We start from the raw sequence: 14122 nt of genomic DNA on the forward strand, positions 1-14122 counted from the left end.
ACCTACCATGTGTGAGGTACCAGGGATAAAATAAGGAGTAATAGTCCCTGCTTTCACAACAAAGGCACCTAAGGCCCAGGGAGGGACACTGACTTACCCAAAATTAAAAAAAAACCTGTGTCTGTACTGGGTCTCAAACAAAACGGTTCCCCAAGGGATGCCCTCTTCCCTTCTGCCCATAGCTGAAAGTTTGGGTTACAAGCAGGCAGGTATCTCCAGGACTTGGCGGGCTAAAGGGCTCCCCTTGCTCCCGCGGCCCAGCAACAAAATGCTACAGAGTACAAAGGCAGAGACCAGCCCTGCGGTGTCCGCAGCGGGTCCTAGAGATCCCAGAAGAAATTGTGGGATCCTGGGCTGCACAAAAGGAGGACGCAGAGGCGGGCGGCCTTTTCGCGAAGAAAGATTGCACCTCGAGAGCCGCCGTAGCCGAGCCGGAAATAGAGTTCTGCCACGTTCCGCGTTTGGAGGTTCGGCAGGAAGATTTCGGAGATGGCTGACGGCGCGAACGTGGAGCCCCAGCTGTGCTCCGAACAGTTCGGTTCCGGGGCGGCCCGCGGCTGCCTCGTCGCCGCCGACGGGAGCTTGCAGTGGGAGGCTTGGGGGTGGCGCTGGTGGGGGTTCCCTGGGCCCTTCACAGTAAAACCCCAAGGACGGGATGGCGGCGGAGTGGGGACTCCCAGGACTGCTTCACCACCTCTCTCCGGTCTCATGGCCGTGTTCCTGCCGCAGGGCTTCCCCGATAGCGTCAGCCCGGACTATCTGCCCTACCAGCTATGGGATTCCGTGCAGGTCAGCCTGGCCGCCTGGGGTAGGGAGCAGCATATAGTCACGGGCGAGGGAGACCATGCAGGCCACCTCTCTCCATTTAGAGATGGGAGACTGAAGCCAAGAGCGGGGCTGTGGCATGTTTCAGGTCACACATCTATGAGAGCTGATGATAGAACTTAGACCTCCGTGCCGCTGCGCACACTCCTCACCCCACCTTTTTTCTTCTCCAGGCCTTTGCCTCCAGCCTCTCAGGCTCCCTGGCCACCCACGCAGTCTTGCTGGGCATAGGGGTGGGAAACGCAAAAGCTTCAGTTTCAGCTGCCACTGCCACCTGGTTGGTGAAAGGTGAGCTGGGCCCCTGGAACCTCACCTGTCGCTGCTGTCAGCCCTCCTATCTCACTGCCTCTTTTTCCTCCGACTGGGAAGCCCAGCCCCTCCTTGCCCCCATCCCAGTGTTCTGGCCACTGGTTCTGGGCTGTGATGTGTATGTGTATGGACTCGTTCCTGATTGGATCTGGGAGCCAACCCTCCCCAGTCCCTAAAAGAGTATTTTTATTGGTTTTATTCAACGATTAATTCGTCGCCCACCACCAGAATATCCTCATCCTGAGCACCAGCCTTGCAGCCGCACTCAGGTCCCCATACTGTTCAGAGGTCCTTAAATCTTCTAGAGGTCAGATCCCTAAGTTAATCATCCCCTCTCATTGACCTCTAGGCTTTTTGTGGAGCACTGCCTAAGAATGCGGTTACTCAATAAAACGACCAGCTGCTTGAAATGGGGGAAATTGCTCAGTTCTAGAAAAAAACAATTTTGTAGTTAGTCCTGAGTAGGAAAGAGGAGGTTCTGGGAAAGGGGAGAGGCATTTTAGAACCTCAGGGATACTGTATGATGCTAGAAATAATAACTGTAGTAACCGTCTGTTGGACGTGTACAGCTTTTTGGAAAACCACTAATGAAAAATAAAACATATGGTTTGGTACCATGCCACCTAAAGAGTGAGGTAGAGAAGAAAAGGTTCCATGGGTTCCACATCAGGAGGGCCTATGGCTCTCTCCACTGTCCTTTGTCTTTCATTACTGTTTCCAGTGGGAACTTAAATCAGACCCAGGGGAAGGCTCTTTGCTCCTAGCATGAGCCTGGCCACATCTCTGGTGAGTCTCCATGGATCTTTAGGAGGGATCCGGAGGCTCCTGCTTACATCCTTATTAAGACTGAGCAAACTGGCCAAATGTGAGTCACCCCTCGAAAGAAGCCTTTCTCTGTGGCTTGTTGTCCTAGCTGTCTCTTCTTTTAATAATAATAGTTCACACAAACAGTGTTTATTGTTTGCCAGTCTTTAAATATGCTGACTTCACAGTAGCTCTGAGATAGGTATTGTCATTATACCCATTTTACAGATCAGGAAACTTGAGGCACAAAAAAAGTAACTTGGCCAGGGTTACAGCCAGTAAGTTGTAGGGCATGGGTAAACCCAGGAGGTTTCGTTCCAGGTTAATTTTCATACCAGCAAACTGTGCTTAATTTGGACCTTTTCTGTTGCTCTCCTGTTGGCTGAGTGTTTGAAATGCGGCAGGAACATGGATCAGTAATTGATGTTTTCATGTCATTTCTAAGCACCCTAGTCTTACCACCAACATGTTGCCCATATATGTGTTCAAATTATTAAAAAAATAAAACCATTTTAAGATAGGAAAAGCTACCCCCTTTTAAAGCCTATTGTTGATATTAAAAGAAGCCTTAACTAGAAAAGAGTTTACCAACTCATTTCCGTCAAACCTGGGAAATTTGTATGCAGAGCTTTATATAAGAAACTCCCCTGGAATTTTTTGAAGTCATTTTCGGTTACAGATCTCTCTCAGTGGAATGTGATGTTAATTATCATAACAATAGTAATACTAGCAGCTAGTATTTTGATAGCCTACCACTGTATGCCAGGAATTTTGTGCACTTACATGTAATATGTAACGTAATCTCTACAGTGGCCATACTAGGTAGATACCATTACTAATACCTTTTTCAGAGAGTTTTCGTAAACTTGCCTAAGTGAACGTAGAGCCGGGATTTGGACCCAGACCGACCGACTCCTGTGTCCCACTCTGAACTACCACATTCTTGCCAGTGGGATTTAGAGTGGAGCCTTGTACCATTTGTGGACAGCTGATCCCTTACTACTCAAAAGTTTTTTGGTTTTTTTTTAAAGATTTTATTTATTTATTTATTTGACAGAGACAGCCAGCGAGAGAGGGAACACAAGCAGGGGGAGTGGGAGAGGAAGAAGCAGGCTCCCAGCAGAGGAGCCCGATGTGGGGCTCTATCCCAGAACGCTGGGATCACGCCCTGAGCCAAAGGCATATGCTTAACCACTGCACCATCCAGGCGCCCCTCAAAAGTTTCTAGATCGTAAAGCTCAGCTAACTGTCAGTGAGGCAAAGAAGAGCAAGTGGGAATTAAGTTTCCTTGTCTAGTGGACAGTGTTGACTTTTAGATACAGGGAGGGTATGTGTCCTGATTGCATCCTGGTGCCAACTCCCAGATTCTGACGAGGGCCCTGCAGACTGCTGCTGAAAGATAGAGTAGGTCCCTTTTCTACCCAGTGGCCCTTGTATGCAGGACATACACCTTATTGGATATGAGTGTGTAGTCAGAGGGACGAAATAAATAAGAGTCTGGCCCAGTGAGCTGGCAGCAAGTAAAAGTAATCTCGGCATGTTCAGAGTCACTAAGTTGATCCAATACAAGAATCTTATTCCTAGGTGCAAGAATAAAATTTTTGTGGAGAATAAAATACAGTTGAAAGAAAGAGGGTGAAGTACGTAATGGAGGAAGCCTGTAAAGCCACCTGGTGGGTCTTACTTCCAGGGACATACAGGGGACAGAAATAGACAAGCAGAGCAGGCTGGATGAGAAATGTGTTGTACATATGCCTTCTGTAAGGTAGCCACTGCTCGGGCCCAGCCGAGGTGCTAAGGGAAGACAGGCTCGGTGTTGCCATGTCTTCGGATTCTTCCAGAAAAGCTGGAAATCCAGATTTTCTCATAAAATGACCCGTTTTTGTTGACGTATCTTCTCTGAGCTTCAGTTATTTCATCTGTGAAAGGGAGTGATCTCTCAGAAGTTCATAGGATGGTGGTGAAGATTGAAAGGGATTTCAGGTGTCCACCAGCGTGTTTACTGGTGTTCCTCGGGCCCAGAGTTGCGTAAAGATATCTAGGTCGAAGGCGTCACTGCCCAAGGAGAGAGGCTGTGGCAAGGGCTGAGTACCTCTCTTTCCAGGGAAGAATGGGGAAGGCCAGCCTGTCACCATCTTTATATATTGTAGGGTACTCCCATCCCTCCCCACAACCTAGTTCCCCTTCTTGCATTCACTTAAGGGTCCATGCGCTCAAGTTCCAACAAGTTAGGAGCCCCCGGCCACTGTATCTTTCCTTTCCAGTGCTCACTGTATGAGGCCTTCCCAGTCGTTTGGTTCTAAAACAGTCCTTTGTGATTTCCCCTGCTGAACGTAATGAATGCTACTCTCAGTATAGGGGGTTTAAACCCGGGGGTGGCAAACCTTCTGTAAAGGACCAGGTGGTAAATATTTTACACTTTGCAGGCTGTGTAGTTTCAGTCACAGCCACTGATTGTGCCGCTGTGTCACAGAAACAGCTGTAGACAGTCTGTAAAGAATGGGTGCAGTTATGTTCCAATAAAACTTTATAAAACAGGGAGTGGAAGATTGTAGACCACAGTTAACTGATCCTTGGTCTGAATCAGTGTTTTTCATACTGATTGCCGTTTGCTTTTACCCTGTATTCTCGGTCTGGAGCCATGACTTTCTGGGTCACGGTATCCGCTTACCTCATATGAGACCTGGCACAAAGTAAGTAGCCAGTACGTTTGTTGGGCAAATGAAGGAGACTTCTCTGACTCTCTTTAGCCTGAGGAGGCCTCTCCCTCTCCCCCACAGCCCCAGCCATCTGTCATCAAACTGAAATTCAAATCCCTTTTTTTATTTTTTTTTTATTTTTATTTTTATTTTTTTTTAAAGATTTTATTTATTTATGTGACAGAGAGACAGCCAGAGAGAGAGGGAACACAGCAGGGGGAGTGGGAGAGGAAGAAGCAGGCTCCCAGCCGAGGAGCCCGATGTGGGACTCGATCCCGGAACGCCGGGATCATGCCCTGAGCAGAAGGCAGACGCTTTAACGACTGCGCTACCCAGGCGCCCCTCAAATCCCTTTTTTTAAATTGATACTCTAATGGCCACCCGTGAACCCATTGCCCAGCCTAAGAGTCAGAGTATCAACAATGACCTCAACTTCCCACCCAGCATTTCCTGCTTTTCCTTTTTTTTTAAATAGTTTTGCCATATATATATATATATATATATATATATATATATATACCTAAATACTGTATTGTTGCGTTTTAGAGCTTTATGAAAAGTATATTTTGCCGTCTGTTGTCTTCACGGCTTCCTTTTTCATGCTATGACATAATACTAGGATTCATCCGTTTTGATGTGGGTAGTTGTGCATTAGCTTTCTGCTGCTGTCTGGTGTGCCCCTGAGCGAATATACCGGAGTCTCTGCATCCTCCCAGTCTTTGGCTGTTCAGGAACAATGCTGCAAAGAGTAGTTGTGGTCCATGTCTCTTGGCGTGCAGAGTTCTCCTGGGGACATACTGAGGAACTGCTAAGTCTAGGCACTTTCTTTTTTTTTTTTTTTTTTTTTAAGATTTTCTTTATTTATCTGACAGAGAGACAGCCAGCGAGAGAGGGAACACCAGGGGAGTAGGAGAGGAAGAAGCAGGCTCCCAGCAGAGGAGCCTGATGTGGGGCTCGATCCCAGAACGCCAGGATCACGCCCTGAGCCAAAGGCAGACGCTTAACGACTGCGCCACCCAGGCGCCCCAAGTCTAGGCACTTCTGACCGCATCCTACAGCTCCGTCTATCCAATATTTATGGTGCCGAACTGAGTTCCTAAGAGCAGTGACGCAAAATGAATCAGCCATTTCAGTCCAGCAGCCCCCAAGGCTCTTCCTTGTTCCTTACCAGTGCCTCTCTCCCCCAGATTCAACTGGCATGCTGGGCCGCATCCTCTTTGCCTGGTGGAAAGGGTGAGTTTGTCGTCCTGGTCTGGCCACTCTCCCCAGATGGGGGTCACATCTGGCTCATCCCTGGCTATATTTTCAGCTCCTCCTCTCTCCTCCAGTCTCCAGGGGAGGGGAGATTAGCAGTTACATCATCAGCGCTAAGGAGTCCTTAGTAAGTACCCAGTCCCGGGGGCTCGCCCTCGCAGTGAAGTCTCAGAGCCATGGCTGCAGTCGCACCTGTCTTCAAGAGCACTGATAGGCCATTCTGCTGCCCACCATGGAAAAATACAGCCACCAGGTTCTAAGTGTCCTCTGTTTGCTTGTTGAAAGAGAATCCTGAACAGGACAATGCTTAATTCAAAAGGAATGATTTTCCCCCACTTTGGTGGCTCAGTTACTTGAGTGGCCTTTGCCGAGCCTAATGGAGGGTGGACTTGGGCAGCTCATCGGGATCCCTGTCCCACATGGAGTCAGCATTACCATTTATCTAGAAGGAATTAAGGATCTTGTGCTGCCTTCTTCCTCCGCATGTCAGTATTGGGCCACCTCAGGAGTGATTTAATATCTGCAATTAATTGTAGGCAGACACTACCGACAATGTGTTCAGTGATTAGTTTATGCAAAGTGCATAGTATCTTGTGGCACGTAATAAGTATAATAACACTTACGCTGCTACCAGCTCTGTGCCTCACAAGCTCTCTGCATATCATCTCTAATCCTCAGAACAACTTTCTAGAGAAGAATTGAATGTGGACATTTTAGCACACCTAAAAAGGGAAGTCACGTACCCAAGTCGCACAGCTTATCACTAATAGTATCAGGCTGCTTTATTGGGCAGAGCCCGAGACCAAGCCCACGTGTTCTCGTCCTGCCTTTGCCATTTATTCCCGCAGGAGTTTCTAATGTGTGCCCCATACCCCACCTAGGAATGCTCCTTTTCCTTCCAGGAGATTTCGAAGTAAGGGACAGGGCTAGTGCTGCAAATTCTAAGCTGGTCTGGGGGTTCCAACGTCCCCTGCTAGCGGACTCTTGGAGGAGAGGTCCCTAAGCGTTGGTGCATGGGCCAGGGAGTCCCTCTGCCTGGCAGAAGAGGCATCCATCCTCTTGGTGAGAGAAATATCCTAGGCCTGGATGTCAGAGCCTGCCTATTTCTCTTGGCCTTTTTTTTTTTCCCCCTTGGCCCCCACTTTCCATGTGATCTGAGGGAAGTCACGTCCCCTCTCTGGGCTACTCCTCTGTAACCTGTGGGGGTCACACTAAGTGTAGTTGTTTAGCAGTCCAAAATATGTGGACTTCTTGCTGGGTACCCTTGATCAAGTGGGAGGAGGGGGTGGGGAGATGGCAGAGGGACCCAGGGATGGCCTCTCCCAGAGGAGGGCCAGAGGGTGGGGAGCAACTCAAGACAAGTCAGTTCTTTTCCCTGACGGACGCATCATGGGTTAGTGAGGGGGAGACACTAAGTGACCATGGAAGGTCCTCCCAACTAATGGTATTTCAGGCAGCAGCGACGGGGTGTTGGGAGAGATGTCTGCCTGGGGTGTGGATTTTGCTGGGCCCTTCAGACCTTACCTCAGCCTAAGGATGGCCTGCACTGCCCACAGAATGTGTTTTCTCCTTAAGTTCAGATTGCAAACCAACCTCTCCTCCCCAACAGGAGTAGACTGGACTGCAATGCCAAGCAGTGGAGGTAAGGAGGGGCCGAGACAGAGGGGAGGGAAGTCTTCTATAATGAAGGTCTCTTACCTCTGATCTCTGATCCCTCCCCCCCCCCCCAGGCTTTTTGCTGACATCCTCAACGATGTAGCCATGTTCCTCGAGATTATGGCTCCCATATATCCCATCTTTTTCACCATGACCGTCTGTACCAGCAACCTGGCCAAGGTATCCACCTCTGGGGCCCCCCATACCTGCCTTCGTGGTGCTGTGTGTGGGCTTCCCTGGGGCCCACAAGTGAGACCAGCCTGGGCCCCGTGTTCAGAGCACTTGTAGCAAAGTGAAACGGTTCAGATTTTCCCACTCGAACTCAGCCACAGTTTCTGATTCTCCTCCAGCCAGATAGTGCCTCAGACAGTCTAAGACGGTGTCTGAAACCACAGGATTGGTGAGGAACTCTGAGCGGAAAGATAGAAAGTGTGCTCCAATGTCAGCATCTTGGGACCAGCTCCCTGGCTACCTTTCGTTCTTCCAGTAAAATATTTACTGAGTGCCTACTGCATGTTTGGCATCAAATACAGGCCCTCCCGTTTTTTTCTTTTGAAGAAAGCTGCACATGATTAAACAAATATTTACAACATTGTAACTACAGGTATTCCAGATGAGAAGGGTAGGGGGCTACAAGAGGGTTGAGCAGGGATGCTGGCTTAGTCAAGGGATGGGCCCCTTCCCTAGACCTGGGTCCTGAAGAATGAGTTGCAGGTGAAGGGTGGATGTCTTTTAGGAGAAAGAACAGTGGGGGTCAAGGTTCAGGGGCGAGACAGCATGAAGTGGTGGTGAGGCTGGAGGGTCACATGGGGTGAAGGCGAGCTCTTCCTCTCTGCCAGGCTGCTCACCCTCACCGTTCCTTCAGGTTGGCCACGTCCGGGTGAGGAACCTGAGACATGGCAAAGTTCAGTCGAGAGCGTAGCCTGTCTTCACCACAGGGTTAAGTACCTGGCACAGAGCAGGGACTCCAGAAGCCGTGTAAGATCCGTCTCAGAAGCCCATGTGTCCAAAATCACTTGAGAGCAGTGCTTCTCCACAGGGCGCCAGTGACATTTCAGATACAGCGGTTCCTTGTGGTGGGTTACATTTAGCCCGGGTACCAGTCCCTGGCCCAGGCACACTGCCCTGAGCACCCCCTCCAACCCCAGGGCAGGAGACACCAGAGGAAACCAGTGCTATAGCCGTGGACCTACGATTGTGACCTCTGCCGTCTGTTTCAAATTAAGCATGACGCTTTGCCTCTGGGGCCTCCGTCTCTTCACCTATCAAATAAAGGAGTAGAATAGGGCCGTGAACTTTCCCTGACCACCTCCCACCCTCTCTAGAGTTCTAGTCTCGGTGACTAGTACCTCCGTACCCCAGGTACAGCAGTCGGAAGCCTGGCTGTCATCCGAGCCTTCTCTTCCCCGCCCACTATTCCCTTCAGCTAAACCTCCGTCTGGCGGTTCCTCGTGGCTAAAAAAGCATGGCTGCTTCCTAGTTGGTCTCCCTGCTTCCATTCTCACCTCTCTTCATGACTTCTCAGAGCAGCCCAGAATCCTGTTAAGAACGGAAATCAAATCAGGTCACTTGCCTGCCCTCGTTGCTCTAGGCCAAAGACCTTAACAAGGTTTGCCAGATTCCACACGATCTGGTCACTCCAGCCTCATTTTGGACCACATTCCTCTTACCTTCGAACAAATTATTTCTGCCCGCATGACAACTTGTGTATTTATTGCCTATTGATTTATAGACTTCATGAGGGCAAGGGTTCTATCTGAATTACATCACAGCACTAAGTCTGTGTCTAGCGTCTAAAAAGAGATTCGATAAATATGAAATGGGTGACAGTGATCAGTGACCCTCATTGAGGAGTTCTGCCATCCTAGATCTCAGGGATTGAGGAGGTCCAGGTGCCCTGGGAGGTCAGGGCCATCACCGTGGGTTTTGAAGTGGCCTGGAAGACTTGACCGGGCCTCCAGTGGGACAGGAAGGGAGTGGAGTTAGTTGCAGACAGAATGGAAGCATAAAGTTGGAGACCAGCCTGGGCCTGGGAGCTTAGCAAAGAGGCAGGTACAGCCAAAGTAGAAGTTATAGGCTAGAGAAGTTGTGGGCTAGAACAGTCTTTGGGCCTCTACCTTGGGGAAAGAAATGGAGTTCCTTGGGACCAGGCCACAGGGAGGTATGACAGGCAGCACCTTAGTTTTCTCCAGAAACAAGAGGGGAGTGAACCTGGTGGAAGTGTGGGGATGAGAACAAGATACCAGGGACGGCATTCAGCGTTTTGCTGTTTGGTCACCTCATGCCTGGTTTTCTCAAACTGGTTTGAGTCCTTTCCTTGGCTCAGCCACAGAAGCGCCTATGTTGCCACAGCACGTGGCCATTCTGACCTTCCTTCTCCCTTTCCCCCCCAGTGCATTGTGAGCGTAGCTGGCGGGGCCACCCGGGCTGCCCTGACCATGCACCAGGCCAGGAGAAACAACATGGCTGATGTGTCAGCCAAGGATAGCAGCCAGGTGAGCAGCCGGAATTGGGGTTGGGGGGAGTTGGAGCAGGGAGGCAGGCTGGGCTCTGATTTGGGAGTAGGAAGAGAAGCACCTGAGTTCTGTCTAGTCCTACACTCTGTCCTTCTCTTAAATTGTTTTGCTCAGTTTCTAAACAGAAAATTTTTTTTCATTTAAAATTAACTCCTTTCAACGATATTAACACAAGCTAAGATATATATTAACGTAAGCTAATATTTATTAAGCCCTAACCACGTGCTAAGTATTTCATTTATATGAACTTATTAAATCCTTACAGTGGTCTTACCCAGGAGGGACTCATTGGTGCCATTCTACAGATGAGGAAATAAGTCACAGAGAGGTTCAGTCCCCCGAGCGCCCTTGGGCACACCCCTGCTCTCCGGAAATGGTTGCAGTAATTCTTCCCCCATCATCTCTTCCGTAGGTTGTTAGGAAGGGAGAAATCAGTACAAGCCAGGACTTGCACTTCATGCCCGCTGCCTCTCACCTCCTCTCTTTATAACCCCCAGCCCTCCCCACACCCCCAGGCTGTATTTCCCAAGCCCCAGGTCTCCCCTCAGTCTGCAGAAGCAGGAACACATCACAGGGCAACACGGGACATGTGCTCAGTCCTGTACAGGCCCCTGCTTTCTGCTCGTGTTGCTCTGTTGACACTTGATGTGGCTGCTGGAAATGACTCTTCCCACCTGAGGGAGAGGAGGTCCTTCTGCTCCTGCGCAGCCAAGGCCTCTAAGCTCCTATTTGCCGTCACACCCACAGCCCACCCCCTTGCCAGGACAGTTGGGTAGGAAGAGCTCTCCCAGCCTCAGGCCTGCTTTGTGCCCGCACCAGCTCTCCCTTGGATCCCAGTATCAGGGGCACCAAGCCAGACTCTTCCTCCCTTATGATGAGTTGGGGACAGGTGGCCTGGTGTCTGTTCCCCTTGGGTGAACTCCGTCAGGCCATCAGAGGGTTCTGATGACATGGATTCCCAAGGGAAGAGGTTTGGCTCTTGTGCCTTTCTTCCTGAGGGGTTCCTTGAACCCTTTGCAAATGTGTCTGCCAGTTTTTATATACCAAGGGGCTGGGGGGGATCAGTCTTTAAACCACCAAATAGAAGAACTTATTCCGAGGACATTCACCTGCCTGCGTGTAGGGCTACTCAAAGGACTCTTGCAAAACAAGGAAGATGTATTCCAAGGGCACTGTATCTACCTAGACACAGAAGCAGCTGGTATCTTAAAATGACAGCTCACTCATTAAAAACTTACTAAGCGTCCTCATCAGTGTAGGGAGCCCTGGGAGGAACTGGGTGGGGCAGGGAGGAATGTGGTGAAAGGCACTCAAGGATCTTCACCCTGACCTGGAAGGAAGCCCTCCAACTCCCAGTCCTTCTGCCATTTTCTAGGAGACACTGGTAAACTTGGCAGGGCTCCTGGTCAGCCTCTTGATGCTTCCCCTGGTGTCCGCTTGCCCTAGGTAAGCCGGGATCAAGGGCAGGGAGGCGGTGCCCAGGCGGGCCTCCACCCCTGTTGACCACCTCACTCTCCCACCCAGTTTCAGCCTCGGTTGTTTCTTCTTCCTCACGGCCCTTCACATCTACGCCAACTACCGGGCAGTCCGAGCCCTTGTCCTGGAGACCTTGAATGAAGGCCGGCTCCGGCTGGTCCTGAAGCACTTCCTTCAGAGGGGAGACGTCCTTGGCCCCACCTCAGCTAATCAGATGGAGCCACTGTGGACAGGTGACCCAACCCCTTGGTCTCAAGTACTGTGTCTCCCAGCCTCTCCCCCTGGCTGGGCATCCTGACTCCAGCTTCCCACAGGTTTTTGGCCGTCTCTGTCTCTATCCCTGGGGGTCCCCCTACACTGCTTGATCTCCAGGTAAGTGGCCCCGTGTCTCCCACCCACCCCTGCTGCCACCCCCACTCCCCGTACATGCTCTTTATTCTGATAACACACTGGCCTCCCCTGACCGGCCTCACCTCTCTATTCTAGGTTCTTTATTGCCACTGACCAGACTTGGGGTCAGCAGGGGTGTGACACAGAGTAGATATAAGGGACACATTTGTTAGATGCAGGAAGAAAAGAAGGATGGACGTGGCATGCAGGGGTAATGGCTGAGAGAGAGATGGGAAGTAGGTGAAGAACAGATGAAGTTAGGACAGTTCAGCTGACTGCATGGTTACTCCTGCTTTTGCTTTCTCCTCCCCCACTTCACTCTCTTCTTCCCTTCAGTGTCTTTGAGCTGCAACAGCTGGTCGAGGGACACCAAGAACCCTACCTCCTTCGCTGGGACAAGTCACAGAGTAAGTGTGCCGTGCTCTCCCAGCCCTCTGGGGTCAGCTTCTCATTCCATCAGCTCCAAGGCCTCAAGCCCTGGACAATTTAGAGGCTGCCTGGTGTCCTGGAGGGAGCTCTAGACGAAGACTTGGAACATTCACATTATAACTGCATGCCCCAATGGGATTCGCTTTGTCCCTGTGTAAAATGAGACTGACAATACCTGCTTTATTGTCTGCATGTTTTTATGAGAATCAGGTAAGACGATTGTGTAAAGCACTTGATACATTGCAACGTAGTCAAGATTTATGACCTTTGGTTACCCCTAGAGAACTTTTCTCTCCCATCCAGAGTTACCTGGTGAGGACACATGTACTGGAGTTTACCAGTCTGCTAGTTGTGTGCTAAGAGGTGCTTATTCTTACTAGACATGCCACATAAACCCGCCTCAGTGGTCTCCTATAAAGTTGTATTTGGAAGTTAGGCATTTTTTTTTTTTAAGATTTTATTTATTTATTTGACAGAGACACCCAGTGAGAGAGGGAACACAGGCAGGGGGAGTGGGAGAGGAAGAAGTAGGTTCCCAGCAGAGGAGCCTGATGTGGGACTCGATCCCAGGACTCTGGGATCACACCCTGAGCCAAAGGCAGACGCTTAACGACTGAGCCACCCAGGTGCCCCGGAAATTGGGCATTTGAGTTTGGCCAGGACATTGGGACAACAGGAGATGAAGTTGGAAGGGAAAGGGTGAAAGATAGCCTCCATCCATGTCAGGCCAAGGCCTCAGGGCACACAGGGATGAAACAGGATGGTAGGTTTGAGGGGGTTTGGGGAGGTGGCCCTTCCCTAATACCAGTCTGTCCCTGGGTTTCTCCAGGGCAGGTGCAGGTCGTTTTGAGCCAGATGGCAGGCCCCGAAACCATCCTAAGGGCTGCCACACACGGACTGGTGCTTGAAGCCCTGCAGGGAAATGGGCCCCTGCCAAGAGAACTGGAAGAACTGAGGAACCAAGTACAGGCAGGTAAGCACCTCACAGTCTAGACTGCTGGTGGCTCGAAGAGGGGCAGGGAGAAGGACTCTGTTCCACTTGGGGACCTGACAGCTTCTGGTTCTGCACCTGCCTCCAGGTCCTGAGAAGGACAGCTGGGTCATCGTCAGGGAGACACACCAAGTGTTGGACGAGCTCTTCCCTAAGTTCTTGAAAGGTAACATCCTTAAGCTCCATGGCTCCTTGGCCTCTGAGGCCTTCTCCCCAGAGCCCCTGCCTAACCAGTCTCCCTGTCTGCAGGAGAGGGAGCTCAGGGATGCTGAGGCTGTGTCAGTATTGACAATCTGTATAATCCCCGTCGGCACTGAAGAACTGGGGGCGGGGGTGGCGGCGTGGCTCACAAATGAGTGATGGTGGCCTTTCCTTTAGCACCTGTTCCATTCCAGCTCTTTCCCATGTGCCAAGTCAGCGAATCCTCGCTACAGCCAGCTGAGGTTTTAGCCTCATTTTGTGCCAGAAATGAGCCAGCAGAGGCAAGAGGAGCCTGGGCAGTGGACAGAGCGTGCACCCGGCCTGTGCTGCTCCTTACCACTCTCCCCAGACTCCCTAGAGCCTTCTCCCCAGCAGTCCCAGCGGCGCCCTTATTATGACCTCTCCCCAGGACTGCAGGATGCAGGCTGGAAGACTGAGAAGCACCAGCTAGAAGTGGATGAGTGGAGGGCCACATGGCTTCTCTCTCCGGAAAAGAAGATCTTGTGAGCGGCCCAGATAGAGGCCCAGGTCCCCGGACGGGAGCCTGGAGCAAGCACACTTCGGCCACAGCA

General features: G+C 50.8%; 1 protein-coding gene across 3 annotated transcripts; it reads left to right on the top strand.

The window, feature by feature from the left end:
- Nucleotides 1-474: 474 nt before the first annotated feature.
- RUSF1 (RUS family member 1) lies at nt 475-14095 on the top strand. 3 transcript variants are annotated; one of them, XM_040635019.1, is made up of 15 exons: nt 492-533; nt 730-789; nt 999-1113; nt 5825-5870; nt 7472-7533; nt 7622-7727; nt 9941-10042; nt 10329-10391; nt 11439-11509; nt 11588-11772; nt 11854-11911; nt 12266-12336; nt 13188-13331; nt 13438-13515; nt 13960-14095. In XM_040635019.1, the coding sequence occupies exons 2-15, from the start codon at nt 774-776 to the stop codon at nt 14055-14057; spliced, it is 1215 nt and encodes a 404-aa protein (XP_040490953.1). In that variant the 5' UTR covers nt 492-533; nt 730-773; the 3' UTR covers nt 14058-14095. The 3 variants fall into 3 exon arrangements, with proteins under 3 accessions (XP_040490951.1, XP_040490953.1, XP_040490952.1); XM_040635018.1 differs by lacking the exon at nt 492-533 and having other exon boundaries at nt 580-789; nt 7501-7533; XM_040635017.1 differs by lacking the exon at nt 10329-10391 and having other exon boundaries at nt 475-789; nt 7501-7533.
- Nucleotides 14096-14122: the final 27 nt, after the last annotated feature.

Source organism: Ursus maritimus, unplaced genomic scaffold (assembly GCF_017311325.1).
Source record: "Ursus maritimus isolate PB19 unplaced genomic scaffold, ASM1731132v1 scaffold_2, whole genome shotgun sequence".
Taxonomy (NCBI): Eukaryota; Metazoa; Chordata; class Mammalia; order Carnivora; family Ursidae; genus Ursus; species Ursus maritimus.